Source organism: Aquarana catesbeiana, linkage group LG11 (genome assembly GCF_042186555.1).
Source record: "Aquarana catesbeiana isolate 2022-GZ linkage group LG11, ASM4218655v1, whole genome shotgun sequence".
Taxonomy (NCBI): domain Eukaryota; kingdom Metazoa; phylum Chordata; class Amphibia; order Anura; family Ranidae; genus Aquarana; species Aquarana catesbeiana.
Genome location: NC_133334.1, coordinates 29123545 through 29145248, shown reverse-complemented (window position 1 = coordinate 29145248; position 21704 = coordinate 29123545). Strand labels below are relative to the sequence as shown.

At 44.7% G+C, this 21704-nt stretch overlaps 1 protein-coding gene across 5 annotated transcripts in view; it reads right to left on the bottom strand.

Moving 5' to 3' along the window:
• ACCS (1-aminocyclopropane-1-carboxylate synthase homolog (inactive)) overlaps positions 1–20713 on the bottom strand; it is a 71044-nt gene extending 50331 nt beyond the window's left edge. For 2 of the 5 annotated variants that reach the window (XM_073604134.1, XM_073604138.1), the window contains exon 1: positions 3–386. Coding sequence is in view for 2 of the 5 variants with exons in the window: in XM_073604136.1 (XP_073460237.1) it covers positions 20436–20457 (22 nt within the window). In the remaining 3 variants the exon portion in view is untranslated. Of the gene's footprint in view, positions 1–2; positions 387–13326; positions 13398–20435 lie in introns of those variants that run through there. The other 3 variants (XM_073604136.1, XM_073604135.1, XM_073604137.1) reach the window with 3 other exon arrangements.
• Positions 20714–21704: the final 991 nt, after the last annotated feature.

Sequence of the window (21704 nt, the reverse complement as noted above, 5' to 3'; positions counted from 1 at the left end):
ACACACATGGGGTGGCTTAGCACGGGTTAATTGTGATGGTGGGGGGAGGGGCGGTGGGATGAAGATACATTGGAATACAATGTAACAAGTAGAGGAGATCGGAGATAGAAGGAGAAGAATGGACGGTGATCACTGGAGATGGGGGGAGGGGAGGGTTGCAGCGCATCAATGACCCGATCGGTGAGTCTCCGCCCGGTTCTGGCCCGCTTCCGCCCGGCACGGCCCGGTTCGGCTCAGTCTAGACTGGTTGGGAGGCGGTAGGACGGATCCGGGGTGGGTAGATCACATCCGGGTCCGTGCACATGCGTGCTGCATTATTCCGGGATAACTTTGGTCCGTGTCAGTCATCCGGGAGGGACTGAGACATCCCCCCCCCCACACCTCCTCCCCCTGCCCCCAGCTGGAGAGCGCTGCCGCCACCTGCTGGGCACTGAGGGGACTGCAGGCAGGACAGAGCGCTGCCATCCCTATCGCTGACACTAGAGGGGGACAGTGGGAAGCATTATAGCTTTATTATATATTAACTGGATATATAACTTTTTTTTTTAAATATTTTATATAAACGTGTATATTTTTTATATTATCGATTACATTGTATAAAAAATGTTTTAAAATATATAAAAAAATATTAAATAGCAATATTTTTTGTTATATATGTTTTCTTTTACATATGCATTGGGGGCATTATATCTTTATAATATATAGCTATTTTAAATATAAACTTCACATTTTATGTAAACATATGTGTTTATCTTACCATTATCTATTAAATAGTATAAAATGTTTTAAAAATGTATATTGAAATATACAAATAGTAATTTTTTTTCTATTATATATGTATTTTATATATAACAGTGGGTGGTGTATATATGTGTATATATATGTATATATATATATATATATATATATATATATATATATATATATATATATATAAAATATAATACCTCCCATTGTTGTATATAATTGAAAAATGATTTTATATATAAATCATTTTTCAATTATATACAACAATGGGAGGTATTATATCTTTATAATATAAAAATATATATATATATATATATATAATGCCACCCACTGTTATATATAAAATACATATATAATAGAAAAAAAATTTACTACTTGTATATTTGAATATACATTTTAATAAATTTTTATACTATTTAATAGATAATGGTAAGATAAATATATATGTTTACATAACATTTTACGTTTACATTTAAAATAAAATATTTATATTAAAGATATAGATATATGTTATTATATATATATATATATATATATATATATAGTTAGAATTATAAAAACACACAAACAATAACAGAAATTTGAAAAAAATAAAAAAATTTATATATATATATATATATATATATATATATATATATATATATATATATATATATATAAATAATTTTTTTTTTTCAAATTTCTGTTATTGTTTGTGTGTTTTTATAATTCTAACTTGTGTATGTATATAATAACATATATTTAGAATAATAATATATATATAATGCCCCCCACTGTATAATTATATATATATATATATATAACACTTGGGGGCGTCATATCCTTAATATATATATATACATACATACCCACACAGTACCTCACAAAAGTGAGTACACCCCTCACATTTTTGTAAATCTTTTCTTCTACCTTTTCATGTGACAACACTGAAGAAATGACACTTGTCTACAATGTAAAGTAGTGAGTGTACAGCTTGTATAACAGTGTAAATTTGTTGTCCCCTCAAAATAACTCAACACACAGCCATTAATGTCTAAACCACTGGCAACAAAAGTGAGTACACCCCTAAGTGGAAATGTGCAAATTGGGCCCAAGGTGTAAATATTTTGTGTGGCCACCATTATTTTCCAGCACTGCCTTAACCCTCTTGGGCATGGAGTTCACCAGAGCTTCACAGGTTACCACTGGAGTCCTCTTCCACTCCTCCATGATGACATCACAGAGCTGGTGGATGTTAGAGACCTTGTGCTCCTCCACCTTCCGTTTGAGGATGTCCCACAGATGATCAATAGGGTTTAGGTCTGGAGACATGCTTGGCCAGTCCATCACCTTTACCCTCAGCTTCTTTAGTAAGGCAGTGGTCATCTTGGAGGTGTGTTTGGGGTCGTTATCATGTTGGAATACTGCCCTGCGGCCCAGTCTCTGAAGGGAGGGGATCATGCTCTGCTTCAGTATGTCACAGTACATGTTGGCATTCATGGTTCCCTCAATGATCTGTAGCTCCCCAGTGCTGGCGTCTTATCAGATTAGGCGACCCATCATATTTTGAAACGGAAGTGACATTCTGTTGCCGCCATCTTGCTACACCCGCCACTCGTCCCCAGTAAGGATACAGTGAGAAGGCGGCAAGCGGACATCTTGTTACACCCACCGGAGTCTGGCATTTCACACTTATTTTAACCACTAAAAACGGAGCTTATATAGTGACATTCAGTGTTTTTAAATCCGTCAGGCTGTTTTGATGTTGAATTGTAAAATCAGCAGTGCTCTGTCAGATTAGCAAACCTGTGAGATCAGCAGGCTTGCCGCTGCTTTTACAATTCAGCATCAAAACAGCCTGACGGATTTAAAAACACTGAATGTCACTATATAAGCTCCGTTTTTAGTGGTTAAAATAAGTGTGAAATGCCAGACTCCGGTGGGTGTAACAAGATGTCCGCTTGCCGCCTTCTCACTGTATCCTTACTGGGGACGAGTGCCGGGTGTAGCAAGATGGCGGCGGAACGTCACTTCTGTTTTAAAATCTGACGGGCCGCTTAGTCTGATGAAACAGCGGCAGCCCCAGACCATGACACTCCCACCACCATGCTTGACTGTAGACAAGACACACGTGTCTTTGTACTCCTCACCTGGTTGCCGCCGCACACGCTTGTCACCATCTGAACCACCTGAGAACAATGCGCACTCACCCGGATCAGATGACCTCAGGAAGCCAGAGGACAGACAGCACTCCATGTTTAAACCATCAAAGCAGGACATCCTCTCTGAGACACCATCAGTAATATATGTGTCTGGAGCTCAATAAAGGTAAACGGACAGTAAAAGTAATAACTAATAGTGCGCAATTTATTAATATTACCAACAAAGGTCCCAACAAACCAATGCAGTGAAATGATATTGCTCCAAAACTGAATCCCCTCCCTGTGTTACTCCACCACCTGTGAACAATGTGCACTCATCACTTAGGGCTTGTTTACACCCTCTGAATAGCAATCCACAGTGGATCACTTTTCAGGGGGCATTTGAATGGTGGTGAGGAGTAAGGATGAGCTCCGGCGTGTTCGCACAGCCCACGTGCAGAGCCCGCCAGGAAGTTGGCACCGCGCTGCGCTAATCACAGGCAGTGAGACGTTTCCCGATCTCTGCAGCCGCACATCAGGGACAATGTCTCACTGCCTGTGATTAGTGCAAAGCAGTGCCGACTTCCTGGCGGGCTCTACACGTGGGCTGTGCGAACACGCCGGAGCTCATCCTTAGCCAACAGTCTGTCATCACACAATTCCCTGCCGAAAATCTCATTGTGTGTACGAGGCTTTAGTCCGTAGGGTTCAATATTGAGTTGGCCTACCCTTTGCAGCTATAACAGCTTCAACTCTTCTGGGAAGGCTGTCCACAAGGTTTAGGAGGGTGTCTATGGGAATGTTTGACCATTCTTCCAGAAGCGCATTTGTGAGGTCAGGCACTGATGTTGGACGAGAAGGCCTGGCTCGCAGTCTCCACTCTAATTCATCCCAAAGGTGTTCTATCGGGTTGAGGTCAGGACTTCCACCCCAAACTCTCTCATCCATGTCTCTATGGACCTTGCTTTGTGGACTGGTGCGCAGTCATGTTGGAACAGGAAGGGGCCATCTCCAAACTGTTCCCACAAAGTTGGGAGCATGAAATTGTCCAAAATGTCTTGGAATGCTGACACCTTAAGAGTTCCCTTCACTGGAACTAAGGGGCCAAGTCCAACCCATGAAAAATAACCCCACACCATAATCCCCCCTCCACCAAATGATTTGGACCAGTGCACAAAGCAAGGTCCATAAAGACTTGGATGAGCGAGTTTGGGGTGGAGGAACTTGACTGGCCTGCACAGAGTCCTGACCTCAACCCGATAAAACATCTTTGGGATGAATTAGAGTGGAGACTGCAAGCCAGGTTTTCTCGTCCAACATCAGTGCCTGACCTCACAAACGCACTTCTGGAAGAATGGTCAAACATTCCCATAGACCAGGAATATGCAATTAGCGGACCTCCAGCTGTTGCAAAACTACAAGTCCCCTCATGCCTCTGCCTCTGGGTGTCATGCTTGTGGGTGTCAGAGTCTTGCTATGCCTCATGGGACTTGTAGTTCTGCAACAGCTGGAGGTCCGCTAACTGCATATCTCTGCCATAGACACACTCCTAAACCTTGTGGACGGCCTTCCCAGAAGAGTTGAAGCTGTTATAGCTACAATGGGTGGGCCAACTCAATATTGAACCCTACGGACTAAAGCCTCGTACACACGACTGGTTTTCTCGTCGGAATAAACTCTGAAGGTTTTTCCAACGGAGTTCCGACGGAATTCCGCTCAAGCGGTCTTGCCTACACACGGGTCACACCAAAGAACGCGGTGACGTACAACACGTACGACGGGACTAGAAAAAGGAAGTTCAATAGCCAGTAGCCAATATCTTCCGTCTCGTACTTGCTTCAGAGCATGCGTCGTTTTAGGTCCGTCGGAACAGCATACAGACGATCGGTTTTCCCGATAGGAATTGGTTCCGTCGGAAATATTTAGAACATGTTCTCTTTCTAGGTCCGTCAGAATTTTCGACGTAAAAAGTCAGATGGGGCACACACACGATCAGAATATACGATGAAAAGCTCCCGTCTGACTTGTTCTGTCGGACATTCCGCTCGTGTGTACGCGGTATTAGACTGGGATGCCATTAAAGTTGATGTGCGTGTAAAGGCAGGCGTCCCAATACTTTTGACAATATAGTGGCTGATGCTAGGTCCATTTTGGCCATGCCAAGACTTTCCAGCAGAGGGCGCACATCCCCCTCTGATGGCACCCAGTGAATGAAGTTCTTGTTCCCCACATTGCAGTGATCTGTTTATATATAGGAGTCTAAACAACTGGAGGCGTGACGTCAGCCGGGGGGTTATGCAGTCAACAAGTGGTTTACGCCATGACCATGTGGAACATCTTATTCATTTCACCCATAGAGGACACATTTTAATCAAAGCTGCTCGCAACATGCTGATTGTTTGTGTATGAAGAGCCAATGGCTACATAAGAAAAGGCATATTTATCATCCGGCTCTCACGTATGAACTGTGTACGTTGTCACATAGCTCCCAACTGTCCCGGATTTCGAGGGACTGTCCCTGATTTGGAGCAATGTCCCTCTGTCCCTCATTCCTCCTCATTTGTCCCTCATTTCGGTCTGATCTCTATAGTTGTATATAAAATGCACTTTTTATCTATCAAAAAGTGTTTCCCAGCGCTAAACCTTTCATCCGATTTCTAAATTGCTGCATTTGTAAATTTCATAAGGAATAGTATTTGTAAAAAAAAACACTCATGGGTTTAAATCTTTTTTTGTTGTTGTATAGTTCTCCTTTAAGAGGCGTGGCAGGGGGCGTGTCCTATGCCTTCATATATTTGCTGATAGGTGTCCCTCGTTCCCATCTCAAAAGGTTAGGAGGTTTGTTGTTATAGAGCAGGGGTCTCCAAACTGCGGCCCAAGGGCCAGATGTGGCCCTTTGCGGGCTTTTATCTGGACCTTGGGGCACTATTCCTCCAAATGATACGAGGCTCCAGCAATGGGGCACTATGTCTTCCACTGATACCAATGATGGGATACTTTTCCTCCTACTAATACGAATGATGGGGCACTTCTCCTCATACTGACCACTAACCCTGAGGCCATATTTATTCTCACTGATGCGGGGCTCGGGAAAATTTCTACCCCCACTGGCCACAATTCGGCCCTCCTAAAGTCTGAAGGACAGTAGACTGGCCCCTTGTTTAAAACGTTTGGAGACCCCTGTTTCCTTATGAATGAGCCAAAGTTATCAAGAACGTCCCCGTCCTTGGTCCTTGTTTAGGCACTTCCTGTTACAGGATGACAACTCTCTGGTCTCTCCCCACAATTGTTCTCCTACGTTGTCACCCTGTTACACACATTCCCAATGGAGGTAACAAGTGGTCATGATGAAGCCATAGCTCCCAACTCTCCCTGATTTCGAGGGACTGTCCCTGATTTGGAGCAATGTCCCTCTTCTGTCCCTCATTCCTCCTCATGTGTCCCTCATTTTGGTCTGATCTGTATAGATGTATATAAAATGCTCTTTTTATCTCTCAAAAAGTGTTTCCCAGTGCTAAACCTTTCATCTGATTTCTAAATTGCTGCATTTGTAAATTCCAAAAGCCAATATAAAGGAATAGTAGTGGTAAAAAAAGCACTTGTGGGTTTAACCAATCTTGTTTTTTTTTTTGTACAATTCTCCTTTAAGGGGGCGTGGCAAGAGGTGTGTCCTATGCCTGCATACTTTTGCTGATAGGTGTCCCTCATTCCCATCTCAAAAATTTGGGAGGTGTGATGAAGCACATTATACAGACATGGGCCCACAATGGGGACCCCCCTGCTCTTTATGAAAAGCCCATGGACGATTACATAAGGAAAGACATATTTATGTTTCGGCTCTCACGTTTAACCACTTGAGGACCAGGCCTGTTCTGGCACTTTTGGTTTACAAGTTTAAATCAGTATTTTCTGCTAGGAAATTACTTATAATCCCCAGATATTATTATTTTTTTCTTAGCAGAGACCCTAGGGAATAAAATGGCGATCGTTGCACTTTTTTATGTCACACGGTATTTGCACAGCGGTTTTTCAAACGCACTTTTTCTGTAAAAAAATACACTTTGAGTTAAAAAAACAAAAACTAAACACAATATTTATCCAAATGTTTTCGTATATTGTGAAAGATGATATTACCCTGAGTAAATAGATACCTAACATGTCACACTTTAACCGCTTCAGCCCCGGAAGATTTTACCCCCTTCCTGACCAGAGCACTCTTTTGCAATTCGGCACTGCGTTGCTTTAACTGACAATTGCGCGGTCGTGCGACCTTGCACCCAAACAAATTTGACGTCCTTTTTTCCCCACAAATAGAGCTTTCTTTTGGTGGTATTTGATCATCTATGTGGTTTTTATTTTTTGCTCTATAAACAAAAAAAGAGCGACAATTTTGAAAAAAAGCAATATTTTTTACTTTTTGCTATGTTAAATATCCCCCAAAAATATAGAAAAAAAACAAATTTATTCCTCAGTTTAGGCCGATATGTAATCTTCTACATATTTTTGATAAAAAAAAAATAACAATAAGTGTATATTGATTGCTTTGTGCAAAAGTTATAGCGTCTACAAAATAGGGGATAATTTGATGGCATTTTTATTATTCATTTTTTTTTATTAGTAATGGTGGCGATCTGCGATTTTTATCCGGACTGCGACATTATGGCGGACACATCGGACACTTTTGACTATTTTGGGACAATTGTCATTTATACATCGATCAGTGCTATAAAAATGCACTGATTACTGTGTAAATGACACTGGCAGTGAAAGGGTTAACCACTAGGGGGTGATGAAGGGGTTAAGTGTGTCCTAGGGAGTGATTCTAACTGTGGGGGGGGGGGGTGGGCTTCAACTCACATGACAGCGATCACTGCCCCCAATGACAGGGAGCAGTGATCTTTGTCATGTCACTAGGCAGAGTGGGGAAATGTATATACTTATATAGCGCCGTCAATTTACACAGCGCTTTACATATACATTGTACATTCACATCGGTCCCTACCCTCAAGGAGCTTACAATCTAAGGTCCCTAACTCATATTCATACATACTAGGGACAATTTTAGGATCTAATTAACCTACCAGCATGTCTTTGGAGTGTGGGAGGAAACCGGAGTACCCGGAGGAAACCCACGCAGGCACAGGGAGAACATGCAAACTCCAGGCAGGTAGTGTCATGGTTGGGATTTGAACCAGCGACCCTTCTTACTGCTAGGCGAGAGTGCTACCCACTACACCACTGTGCCACCCTACTGCCTTGTCTACATAGGCACTTCCCCGTTCTGTGGCTCCATGACACGGTCGCCAGGAGACCGGCAGACATCGAGTCTGTGGGTCCCGCGGGCACAGTTACACTGTACGCGGTGGCCCCGCCATTTAAAGGGGGCATACAGGTATGCCCATTTGCCCACCGCTGCCATTGTGCCGACCTTTAACTTTAAAAGGAAAAGATTTTTTTTTAAAATTTTTTTTGATCTTTTGCTTTAAAAATAAATAAATAATTATTTACTTCCAGCCTGGACCGGAAGTGGCGTCATAACGTCCCTCTGGTCCTCCAAGACCATAGAAGCGATCAGAGTATCTACTCTTTGATCGCCTATAGGAGCAGCTGGCTGCACCGTCGGATCGTTTCTTGGGTGAATCGGTGGAAAAGGTAAGCTTTTCAAAAGTGAAATCCATGTGGATATAAAAGACACAAAGGAAAGGAGTCTATTAATAAAGCGTCTGTTTGTGCAGGTGAGACAAACTTTCATACATTTAGAAAGAAAATTGCCGTATTTTTTTTAATCTAAAGTTCCTATATCATCAGCGCCATCTAGTGGCCATACCATGTTTTTTTTTTCCTGATCAAGGTACTTATGGGAAAAAATTGTGGTCAGTAGGTGACGCCGAACTGGGAACTACATACATTGGAGAAAATACAGTGATTTTTGATTCGTAATGTGAGGATGTTTGCTGCATTTTCACAGTGAACATTTTTTTTACATCTACTGTAAAAAGAATGTGACCCTGTGATCATTTATACATCACTACATTTATTTATTTTTTTATTACTTGACTGTGATCTGGTATCAAGCTCTTTCAGTCCCTGTACAGCAGAGCTGGAGTGTGAGAGGAAGAAGCAACATAGGGAGCCCACCTGTTCATCTGCTGACAAGAAGCATGCTGATAGGTGGAGAGAGCAGAGAAACAGAGATATGAGCTCATCCTCTGTGCTGCTTCTCTTTTCACTGTCTTGTCACAGGTTGGGGCATGTCCAGGTGGGTTGAATGATGCTGGCCATCAGACTAAGGACATCTAGTGGCAGAGATAAAGTGCTGAGGGGCAATCTCTGGACTGAAGGTGACTATAGCAGCAAAAGTGATTGGGGCATATCCAAGATGGGTTGAATAATGTTGACCATCAGACTGAGGACCTCTAGTGGCAGAGATAAAGTGCTGCAGGGAAATCTCTGGACTGAAGGTGACTATAGCAGCAAAAGTGATTGGGGCATGTCCGGGATGGGTTGAATGATGCTGGCCACCAGACTGAGGACCTCTAGTGGCAGAGATAAAGTGCTGCAGGGAAATCTCTGGACTGAAGGTGACTATAGTAGCAAAAGTGATTGAGGCATATCTGGGATGGGTTGAATGATGTTGGCCATCAGACTGAGGACCTCTAGTGGCAGAGATAAAGTGCTGCAGGGAAATCTCTAGACTGAAGGTGACTATAGCAGCAAAAGTGATTGGGGTATGTCCGGGATGGGTTGAATGATGCTGGCCATCAGACTGAGGACATCTAGTGGCAAAGATAAAGTGTTGGGTGGAACTCTCTGGACTGAAGGTGACTATAGCAGCAAAAGTGATTGGGGTATGTCCGGGATGGGTTGAATAATGTTGGCCATCAGACTGAGGACATCTAGTGGCAGAGATAAAGTGCTGAGGGGCAATCTCTAGACTGAAGGTGACTATAGCAGCAAAAGTGATTGGGGCATGTCTGGTATGGGTTGAATGATGCTGGCCATCAGACTAAGGACATCTAGTGGCAGAGATAAAGTGCTGAGGGGCAATCTCTGGACTGAAGGTGACTATAGCAGCAAAAGTGATTGGGGCATATCCAAGATGGGTTGAATAATGTTGGCCATCAGACTGAGGACCTCTAGTGGCAGAGATAAAGTGCTGCAGGGAAATCTCTGGGTTGAAGTTGACTATAGCAGCAAAAGTGATTGGGGCATATCTGGGATGGGTTAAATAATGTTGGCCATCAGACTGAGGACCTCTAGTGGCAGAGATAAAGTGCTGCAGGGAAATCTCTGGACTGAAGGTGACTATAGTAGCAAAAGTGATTGAGGCATATCTAGGATGGGTTGAATGATGTTGGCCATCAGACTGAGGACATCTAGTGGCAAAGATAAAGTGCTGCGGGGAAATCTCTAGACTGAAGGTGACTATAGCAGCAAAAGTGATTGGGGCATGTCCGGGATGGGATGAATGATGCTGGCCATCAGACTGAGGACATCTAGTGGCAAAGATAAAGTGTTGGGTGGAACTCTCTGGACTGAAGGTGACTATAGCAGCAAAAGTGATTGGGGCATGTCCGGGATGGGTTGAATAATGTTGGCCATCAGACTGAGGACATCTAGTGGCAGAGATAAAGTGCTGAGGGGCAATCTCTAGACTGAAGGTGACTATAGCAGCAAAAGTGATTGGGGCATGTCCGGGATGGGTTGAATGATGCTGGCCATCAGACTGAGGACATCTAGTGGCAAAGATAAAGTGCTGCAGGGAAATCTCTGGACTGAAGGTGACTATAGCAGCAAAAGTGATTGGGGCATGTCCGGGATGGGTTGAATGATGTTGACCATCAGACTGAGGACCTCTAGTGGCAGAGATAAAGTGTTGGGTGGAACTCTCTGGACTGAATGTGGCAATATCAGCAAAAGTGATTGGGGCATGTCCGGGATGGTTTGAATGATGTTGGCCATCAGACTGAGGACATCTAGTGGCAGAGATAAAGGGAAATCTCTGGACTGAAGGTAGCAGCAAAAGTGATTTTTTTTTTTTGGGCTATTCGTTTTTTTGGGGGGCTGGAGTTCTGCTTTAAACCTGAAACAGACCTTAGGAGCGGTATTCTTTGTGAGTATTCTATTCTATGATGCTGCATAATCCTCCCGGGATTAAAGGGATGTTACACTTGTCATGCTCAGGGGGGCAGTGCTGTCTCCTCTGTGGTACCGTGTGAAGTGGCCTGGCTGTATTTGGTCATCGGATTTGCAGAGCAGAAGATAGATTTCTGTACGCATTTGAAGCAGTGCCGGGCAGCCAGCTTCCAAACCAAACTCCCGTTTCCTGCCAAGAACATGTTTATGCGTCCCGACCAACGCTGTGCCTTACCTCCCAGCCCCTGCGCTTAACCCCTGAGAGATCAGGACTCCGCACACGGAACACTCCAGATTCATCGGGATCATGAGGGCAATGTTTCACCAAGTGTGGTCACCCAGCGGACGTCATCCCGATAATATCAAAACATCCACCTGGATCATGTCAAGTTCTCACTTCTGCCTTGCAGCACCTTGGTTCAGATCCAGACCAGAACACTATCTGCATGGAGTTTGCATGTTCTCCTTGTGGTTGTGTAGGCTTCCTCTGGGTCCTCCAGTTTCCTTTTACACTCCAGAGACTAGCTGGTAGATTAATTGGCTCAACTGCGTGGCCATGGTGGCTTCTTCACCGCCTAAGTGCTTTGATTCTGAAGGGAGAAAAAAGGGAACTTTTCCTGAGAGAGACGCCCTGGGCTGACCTCTCATTCTGCAAATGCGGCTTGTTCCCCTATTATACTAACCCCCTGGGCCCATGCACACTATGTGCGAGATAATGCATTTCAAGACACATTGGTGCAATGCAATACCATTCAGGAGAATACCACACTATGGCCACTAGATGGCACTGACGATCAAAGGAAATAGACAAATTAGGGGGATCATTTATTATGGCTCTGCAAATTCTGGAGACATTTTTCTAGTTGGACCCCAAAGTCTTACAGCCTGAGTAGAAAAGCCTGTCCCCTGCCTGCAAGCTGTAAAGAAGGACCCCTGCTCTCTGTGTGGAAACAGTGGTCTCTCTGTTTAGGTCCCGAATGCCCCCTGATGAGTCATATATTGTATATGCATGATTTAGCATACTAGGTATTGAGGCCGGTGGGGGCGGGGGGGGGGGGGGGCGGTGCTGGGACCCGAGTACCAGTCACTATGACCTCAGTGCATGTTCAACATTGGACGCCTGCACCGCAGCAGCCAATGACGAGGTGCGGCTAGGGTTGGCACCTTTTCTTCCAGTCAAATCCGAACACTTTAGCGATGTACAGCAATTTTTTTTTTTATAGTATAAACTATACATATATTTTTGCAATTAAATAACATTTCTAATCATATGAAGTGAATAACAAGACTCACCCTTTACATCAGAGTCCACAGAGTTCTCCTTTTACATCTGAATCTGCAGAGTTCCTTTTTCACATCTAAACTTGCAGAGTTCCCTTTTACTGTAAGGGGGGACTTTGCAGACTCTGATGTAAGGGAGAACTCTGGGGACTCTAACATAAGGGATGCTCTGGGAACCCTGATTTAAGGGGAAACACTGAGAACTCTAATGTATGGAGGGGACTCTGATGTAAGGGGGGAACACTGTGGCCTCTGGTGTAAAGGAGAACTCTGATGTAAGGGGTGCTCTGAGAACCCTGATTTACCTAAGTGTACTCACTCAGAGGCAGGAGAGAGAAGGGGGGAGACTTCAGTCACAGACAGGGATGGATGGTGAGCTCACTCACCCCTTGGCAGTCAGCACCTCTCATCCAGATGTATCTGAGGCTGCTGGACTTCAAACTTTCCTTTTCTGAGGTACAGCGCTGGGGATTGGAGTGTGGGCAGACACAGAGGGGTGGGGCGGGAGGAAGAGGAGCAGATCGAGCCCTCTCTCCTGTCTGTGTGTGTTTGGGGGGGGGGGAATTGTAAGTGTTGGCTTTGGGCAGTGTGAAAGAGAGTGTAACAGACACTCTTGGCTTGGACAACTGCAGCCAGCAACCCTGCTGGGAAGCCATATCAGGTCTGAATTGTTTCGGGGTTTCAGTCAATCTGAAACCCGGACGCATGATTCCAAACCCGAACTGTCCGGGTGAATCCCGGACAGGTGGCAACCCTAGGTGCAGCCCTAGCAACCAAGGTGATGTACAGCCCATGCCACGTAGCATCCTAGCACCCAACCAAAGGGGAAAGGGGAGCAAAAATGGACACCTTTTGGAGGCCACCACCCTTCGGTCTATGCAATCTAAGAGAGGTGTGGCATGCAGCCCAACGCACATAAAGCGAACAATAGCTTGCATTCAACAGACCCTAAAATACGTATGCAGTCAGTGAAGTCTAAATGACTCTCACCAGAGCCCCCCAAACCTCCGACAATGTCCCACATCACCCCCAAACCTCTCACACAGCCATGGCGTCATTCTCATCCTCGCCCGTTCACTTTCAGCAGCCGATGACACATGACCACCAGAGGGAGCCTGTGAGTTAAACACATTAATCAAAATATAAAAGAGCAAGCCGCTACGAATGGGAAAGTCACGCCGAAAACCGCTTTCCATCGGATGGTCACAATAATAAATCAGAAAGAGTATTCAGCGAAAACAAACTCGCATGGGAAGCCTTAGATGAAAGCTTTCACTTATGTGGCAGTGGGGCAATCGTCCAGCTCCGCAGGAGGTGATGATAACCCAATGCCCGCCAATGATGATAATAAGAAAACACTCGCCCCCTGGCAGCCAAAAGAACATTACGGGTAATGCAGTAATAAACCCAAAAACAAATATTTCGACCACCTCATTGTTGATCCAATCTGTTGGATTGAATCTTAATAAAAAACTTTAAGAAAAACAAATATTTCTTATATTGCAGCGTACCAATCATTTGGCTGCATTCGTTTTCTTTTTTTAGTCTCTTTTTTTTTTTCTTTTCTTTATTTTCACCTGGCGATCTGGCCAGTAATGCCTGTAATTTGTTAGCTTCCTTTCACAGACCAAGCTGTCCAGCAAAAATGGCAGTTAGAGGGTTGGGACAAACCATTTAACACTGACAGGGGTGCTTACAATGATCAACTTTTATTTATTCATGTAAAACCTTTATCCCAAAAGAGAAAAAAAAACAAAACAAACATTTGCTGTAACTGATTATAAAGTGCTGCAGATGCTGAGAAAGCATTTGACCATGTAGACTGGTCATACTTTTGGGTGGTGTTGGAGACTTTGGAGATGGGACTGCATATGCTAGCTTGGATCGTGGCATTATATCCCACTCAGTGACAGATGCTCATTAGGGGCACAGGGGCACCGCCCCCCCTTAATCCATGCGCCCAGCGCCTAATTTATAGGCAGGGCGCCGGACGCATGGATTCCAATGGGGTTTTTTTTTTTTGAAGCACCTGATTAGAGCCAGGGTCTTTAATTGGCTTCAAAAAGGGTGGGCTCAGGGCGCAGAGCGCTGTGCCCCGAGCCCACCCACTTGTGTGACAATGGCGAATGAACATTCGCTATTGACTTCCTGATTCTCCTCCTGGCCAATAAGGAAGCAGGTCCTGAGACCCGATTGGCTGAGAGGAGACACACGGGATTCCATTCTCTATCCTCCCACGTCATCCAGGCACGACTGACACTTCGGCTCGGCTCAGCTGCCCTGGTCTCCGGTCTAGCTCCCCGCAGGGGTAAGTGCGGGGCTGGTGGGGCAGACGGACAAACGAGCGAGCGATGGGGGGTGGGGCTTGGTGGGGGACCGACTGACCAAACCGTGGGGGGTGGCGGGGGGTGGCTTGTTCGCCGCCTCCCCCCCCTCCAAAATGGAGCACACCGGCCACCACTGATGCCACTCCTAGTGCCCAGGTTAAGGTGAATGGTCTCTTCTCCTCTAGGTTCCCGATCAGGAATGGCAGGAGACAGGGGTGTCCCCTTTCGCCCCTTTTGTTCGCCTTGGTCTTAGAACACTTTTTGAAATCTGTAAGGGGCGAACACTAGACATGTGCACTGTCAAAAAAAAAAAACGTTTGTTTTCTTTTCTTTGGTTTTTTTTGCTTTTTTTGGAAATTCGAAAATTCAAAAATTCGGAAATTCAAAATTTGAAAGTTCAGAAATTCAAAAAACTTGAATTTTCCGATTTTGGAATTTCAGAATTTTTGGAAATTGGAAAATTTGGATTTTCGAATTTCTGAACTTTCAAATTTCGAATTTCAGAATTTCAGAATTTTTGAATTTTTGAAAATTAGAAAATTAGAAAGTATGAAAAAAAGAAAATCAGTAAAATTTGAAATAATAACTAATAATAACTAACAATTAATAACTAACTATTAAATGATAGGTTTTGGAATTTCCTTTCAAATCTGGCTGTTTGTGAACGTAACGAATACGGGTTTTGGATTTTTTGGATTTTCATTCTTTTGAATTTTCATATTTTCATTCTTATTGTCGGATTTTCAAATTTCCAAATTTTTGAATTTTCAAATTTCCGAAATTCGGAATTTCGAATTTTCGAATGTCCGAAATTTCCAATTTCTGAAGTTTAGAATTTTCCAATTTGGAAATTTCGGAAATTGGAAAATTCTAAGTTTCAGAAATTGAAAATTTCAGAAATTCGAAATTGGAAAAATCGAAAATTCGAAATTTTGGAAATTCAGAAATTGAAAAATTTGGAAATTTGGAAATTTCAGAATTAACTAATTTGTCAAAATTAGTTAAAAAAAACAAATTCGGAGCTAAAGCCTGAGGCTCTAATTGGCTTCAAAATTGGCGCAGAGCACTGCAAGCTGCGGGCCATGTGCAGCGAGGAGCAGCAGGTGGAGGAGCGGAGGGGCAGCAACAGCCTCTTCCCGGAACCCTGCCCTGGATTCAGCACCGACACCACCACCTCGTCCTCCTCCCCGCACCTCTACCGAGCAACAGCGAGAGGAGGCCGCCCGGAGCCAAACAACAGCATCAACCCGGGGGCTTCGTGGTTTCCCCCAAACACCAACTCATCAAGATTGACAGCTAAGGATAAGTTAAGGCCATGGATCTCCGCCTTCCCGCCCTGGAAGCCAGCGCTATCTCACGAAACGCGTCGAGAGATAAGTCCAAGAACTTATTTACTATGGATTATGTGCAATATATGTAACCATCCCTACTTTATGTGTATTATTGCTGAGCTTTCAGCATTTTATCTTCAATGTGAGTCTTTTTTGACGGCTTTCTGACCGCCCTATAGCACTTTTACTGCTACAGTGCGGCAGCTGTGTGCAGGATCACGTATAGTGTCTATATACATGATCCTGCACTTTAGCCCGCAGGTGATAATTCACAGCAGAAGCCGATCTGAGGATGCCGGGAACTCGATGTACTCCGGCACCCGCCGATCGTTGGCAATACACCGAAAACTGAAATATGTAAACAAGGCATCTCTCAGTTGTGACGGGGGGGGAGGGATCAATCTTGTGTTCCTGCAAAGGGACTAGAATCAAACTCTTCCCCTAGTTAAAGCAGCAGACTGTGTACACAAGAACACTGGCTAGGCACACATTTAACCCTTTGATCGTCCTAGATGTTTAACGCACTTCCCAGCCAGTGTCGTTAGTACAGTGACAGTGCATATTTTTAGCACTGATCACTGTATTAGTGTCACTGGTTCCCAGGAAGTGTCAGTTAGTGTCCAATTAATCCGCCGCAATATTGAAGTCCTGGTCGCTGATCGAGTACTAGTATAAAAAAAAAAAAATTTGTAAATAAAAATTCTAAATTCTAAAATTCTAAAAATATATCCCATAGTTTTTGGACATTTGGGATTTTCTTTTACCAAAAATATATAGCAGAATACATATTGGCCTAAATTTGAAGATATTTGATTTAAAATAAAAAAATATTGGATGTGTTTTATAGCAGATTTTATTTGGGTACAGCGTTGCACGACCGCGCAATTGTCAGTTAAAGTAACGCAGTGCCGTATCGCAAAAAAAAAAAACCCTGGTCATGAAGGGCAGTAAATCTTCCGGAGGTGAAGTGGTTAATTCTCAGTGCAGGCTGTGAGGTGTGAGCGGCAGGTTTGTGCAGACATTTGACCTCCGGCGTTATGAACTCGGTGGATGATTGTTATAGAGCACAATGTTCCAAGGATCATTCTTCCTGCTTATCTCTCTGTTTTCCAGTTGTTCGATGTCCAGCAGCGATGGAAGAACTCCCACTGATCGATGGAAAGTTTCGGGCGTGCCGGCACAAAGCCGCAGCAGCTTCTTAAATCCCCCAAAAAAAACCCAACGGAATCAAAATAGAATCAATCCGTGATTCTCAGATTGTATAAGCAGAGGTTCCCATGTGACCTTCAGTTAGCGTGTTCCATAAAACGTCCTATTTCCCCGAATGATAGAAGATTATTTTGGATCCAGTTGCATTAGGTCAGTGGTCTAAAAAACTGCGGCCCAAGGCTCGATGTTGACCTTTGCTTGCTTTTGATTCGGCTCTTGGGGCATTTTTGCCCCCCCACTGGCAGCAACAGTGTGGTATAGTTCCTGCCACTGACACTGACAATGGGGCACTATTCCTCCCACTGACACCAATGATGGGGCACTATTCCTCCCACTGACACCAATGATGGGGCACTATTCCTCCCACTGACACCAATGATGGGGCACTATTCCTCCCACTGACACCAATGATGGGACTCTATTCAACACGGGGATGGTGGAAATCCCTCATAATGGGCACAGCAGGTGTACAGACCTGGGAACTCAGTTTAGGGATGGTGGGAATCCCTCATAATGGGCACAGAAGGTGTGCAGACCTGGTAACTCAGCACAGGGATGATGGGAGCCCCTAATATCGGGCACAGCAGGCGTACAGACCCAGGAACTCAGCTCAGGGATGATGGGAACCCCTCATGATGGGCACAGTAAGTGTGCAGACCCAGGAACTCAGAGGAGCTGCGGTTGCTATGGGCGATGAGACTGGATATGTTGATCAGGAGATCAGGGGAGGAGTTGCGGTTGCTATGGCGATGAGACTGGATATGTTGATCAGGGGAGGAGCTGTGGTTGCTATGGGTGATTAGACTGGATATGTTGATCAGGGGAGGAGTTGCGGTTGCTATGGGTGATGAGACTGGATATGTTAATCAGGGGAGGAGCTGCGGTTGCTATGGGCGATGAGACTGGATATGTTGATCAGGGGAAGAGCTGCGGTTGCTATGGGCAATGAGACTGGATATGTTGATCAGGGGAGGAGCAGTGGTTGCTATGGGCGATGAGACTGGATATGTTGATCAGGGGAAGAGCTGCGGTTGCTATGGGCAATGAGACTGGATATGTTGATCAGGGGAGGAGCAGTGGTTGCTATGGGCGATGAGACTGGATATGTTGATCAGGGGAGGAGTTGCGGTTGCTATGGGCGATGAGACTGGATATGTTGATCAGGGGAGGAGTTGCGGTTGCTATGGGCGATGAGACTGGATATGTTGATCAGGGGAGGAGCTGCAGTTGCTATGGGTGATGAGACTGGATATGTTGATCAGGAGATCAGGTGAGGAGCTGCGGTTGCTATGGGCGATGAGACTGGATATGTTGATCAGGAGATCAGGTGAGGAGCTGCGGTTGCTATGGGCGATGAGACTGGATATGTTAATAAATGAGCCCCACTGGGACGCTGTCAGGGGGATCACAACAACAGGCAATTATTTCTTCATAAAATCCAGCTGTCGGGGTGAACCGCTGGCCCCTGGATGCCGGGCTCTGAGTCACATATCTATCTGCTCCCAGACCCTCTCAGATTGGGTTAAGATCGGCTCTGCGGGCTCCCAGCCAGGAAAACAAGTTTCAAAACACAGACCGATAAAACATGTGTTTCCATGGCGACGTCCCAGAGTTCCGCTGGCAGAACACACGACTTTCTCTCCAAATATTCCCTGCAGGGTTCTGCAGCGATCGGCCTGAGAGCCGGAATGATGCAAAATCATCCGGGAAACACGGGAGGGGGGGGGGGGATCCATCAAAGAGGACCTGTCACTACAGCAACACTGCCGGGCCTGTCATCCTCATCCTTGTTTACTGATTCAAATTAAACTATGTACAGAATTAAAATTGATGCCGTTTCTTTTTAGTATTAACATTAATCCTGCCAATGGATCCGATAACCTTCCACTTCCGGTAACCAGGTGACAACACTTCCCCCCCCCCTTTGCTATGCTATATTGTAAACAAACGAGGGCCTTTCGGTGCACTTAAGAGAAAGTGGGTGTTAAATAAATAAGCCCCATCATTGGTGTCAATGAGAGTAATAATAACCCCCGGCATTGGCAGCCTCAGAGGGCACAATAATAATCCCCAATGGTGTCAGAGGCTACAGAAACAACCCCAGCTTTATTGTCAGAGGCCATGATAATAATCCACAACAATGGTGTCAGAGGATGCAATAAAAACCCTACATTGGTGTCAGTGGCATTCTGATTTAAATCCTGACAGCATTGGTGGTCAGTGGTAGTAAAATGTACTCCCCCTGCATTGCCGGTCAATGACAAAGAAATGTACCTCCCACTATTAGTGGCCAGTGACAGTAAAATGTCCCATCCCAGCATTGGTGGTCAGTGGCAGTGAAATGTATAACTCCCAGCATTGGTGGTCAGTGGCAGTGACATGTATAATCCCCAGCATTGGTAGTCAGTGGCAGTGACATGTATATCCCCCAGCATTGGTTGTCAGTGGCAGTGACATGTATAATCCCCAGCATTGGTAGTCAGTGACAGTGACACGTATAACTCCCAGCATTGGTTGTCAGTGGCAGTGACATGTATAACTCCCAGCATTGGTTGTCAGTGGCAGTGACATGTATAACTCCCAGCATTGGTTGTCAGTGGCAGTGACATGTATAACCCCCAGCATTGGTTGTCAGTGGCAGTGACATGTATAACCCCCAGCATTGGTAGTCAGTGGCAGTGACATGTATAACCCCCAGCATTGGTTGTCAGTGGCAGTGACATGTATAACCCCCAGCATTGGTAGTCAGTGGCAGTGACATGTATAACCCCTAGCATTGGTAGTCAGTGGCAGTGACATGTATAACCCCTAGCATTGGTAGTCAGTGACAGTGAAATGTATAACTCCCAGCATTGGTAGTCAGTGGCAGTGAAATGTATAACTCCCAGCATTGGTAGTCAGTTAACAGGGTATAAGGCAACTATGGTAGGGCTGGAATGTGCCGGTATGCCACGCCTGGAGGTGTCCCTGCACGGTAACGGTGCTTTTCGGCTAGATCATATGATGAAAAGTGTCTGGACTCTAGATTGGCAGTTTCTACACATCAAAAGCATCCCATGGTCAGCTTGGGTTAAAAGTGGGTAAGGTGAACCTAGAATTAAAGTGCTACTCTATGATACTGCAATCCAGATAAATGCTTATTGCAAAATCAAATGAGAAGCGTATACACAGCCAGCATGCTTCAGGGGGTTAAGCCTTGCCCCTTCTTCAGGGTCTGAAAGATGGGGAACAATGTATGTGGACCCGACCTACCAATGGAAATGCTAGTACAGGCACATACTCACCAGCAGCTGGTTGTGCAGCCATGCAGGTTTAAATGGAGTGTAAAACTGAACTCGGAGATAAGCAAATATTGTCTACATACAAGAGTCAGGAGTTCCTCCTTCAATCTCGGTGTGCCTTGTGTATTTCTTCCAGATCTCTGCAGTAATCCAGTGTGAGACTTTCCCTCTGTAATAAAGACCGCTCACTGCTGCTCTCTCTCCTTGTGCAGGGTGACTGGTCTTCTCTCCACCCCCTCCTGTAGTTTTCTGCAGGTGGCCTGGAGTGGGTGGAGCTGCTGGGCCCCTCCCACAGCTTTGCTCTCTCTCTTTGTGCAGAGTGACTGGTCCTGTCTCCGCCCCCTCCTGTAGTTTTCTGCAGGTGGCCTGGAGTGGGTGGAGCTGCTAGGCCCCTCCCACAGCTCTGCTCTCTGCACAGGCTATGTACAGCCCAGTGATGATGTCAAATTAATATCTGCAGTTCAAAAGGCATTTGTTGCACACAAAGTAGATTTGTGGCCATTAAGCAAGATATTTTCAGTGAAGGTTTTTGGGAGATATAGAGATATAAAAAAAAAAATATATAAATACCTTTTTTCCCTTTTTTTATAAATGATCACATTCCCACTGTTCTCAGCTGCATACGAGCTGGAGGGGAGAAGCAGCAGCACACTGAGCTTCCCAGTAAAGGCTGTGCAGTGGGTGGGTGTCAGGACTCAGGACAAAGTCGGATCATTGGAAGAAAGCAGGTTCAGCTCCTAGCACATCTAGAGAACTGACCATGCTGTGCTCCCATGCCTAGCATGGTCAGTTTTTGATAGGAAAGCAGAGAGAACACCAGGGATTTCACGTAAAGGAAGCAATACAAAGAGAACAGGATACCTTTTCATACAAGTACATGGTACAGCAGCCACATATCAGGAATATGAAATGTTGGGTTGACATATTCTTTAAACCCAAAAGCAAACATTGATTATATTGCGGCTTACAATTTCTTGGAAGTGACGGCTGCATTAGTTTTCTTTTTTTAGGCTTTCTTTTTTTCTTTTTTCACCTGGTGATCAAGCCAGTAAGTCTGTTATTTTTTTCAAAAGAAGAACCTTTCTTGCAGATTTATCAAGCTACAGGGATGAGACAAACTATTTAACACTGGCAGTGGTGCTTACAGTGATCAGCTTTTATTTATTTAGTTATTTATATAACTCCTTTATCCCAAAAAAAAAAAAAAAAATAGCTGTAACTGATTATAAAGTGTGAGCTGGAGTTTGGCTTCAATTTGTTAGTGTATCTAAA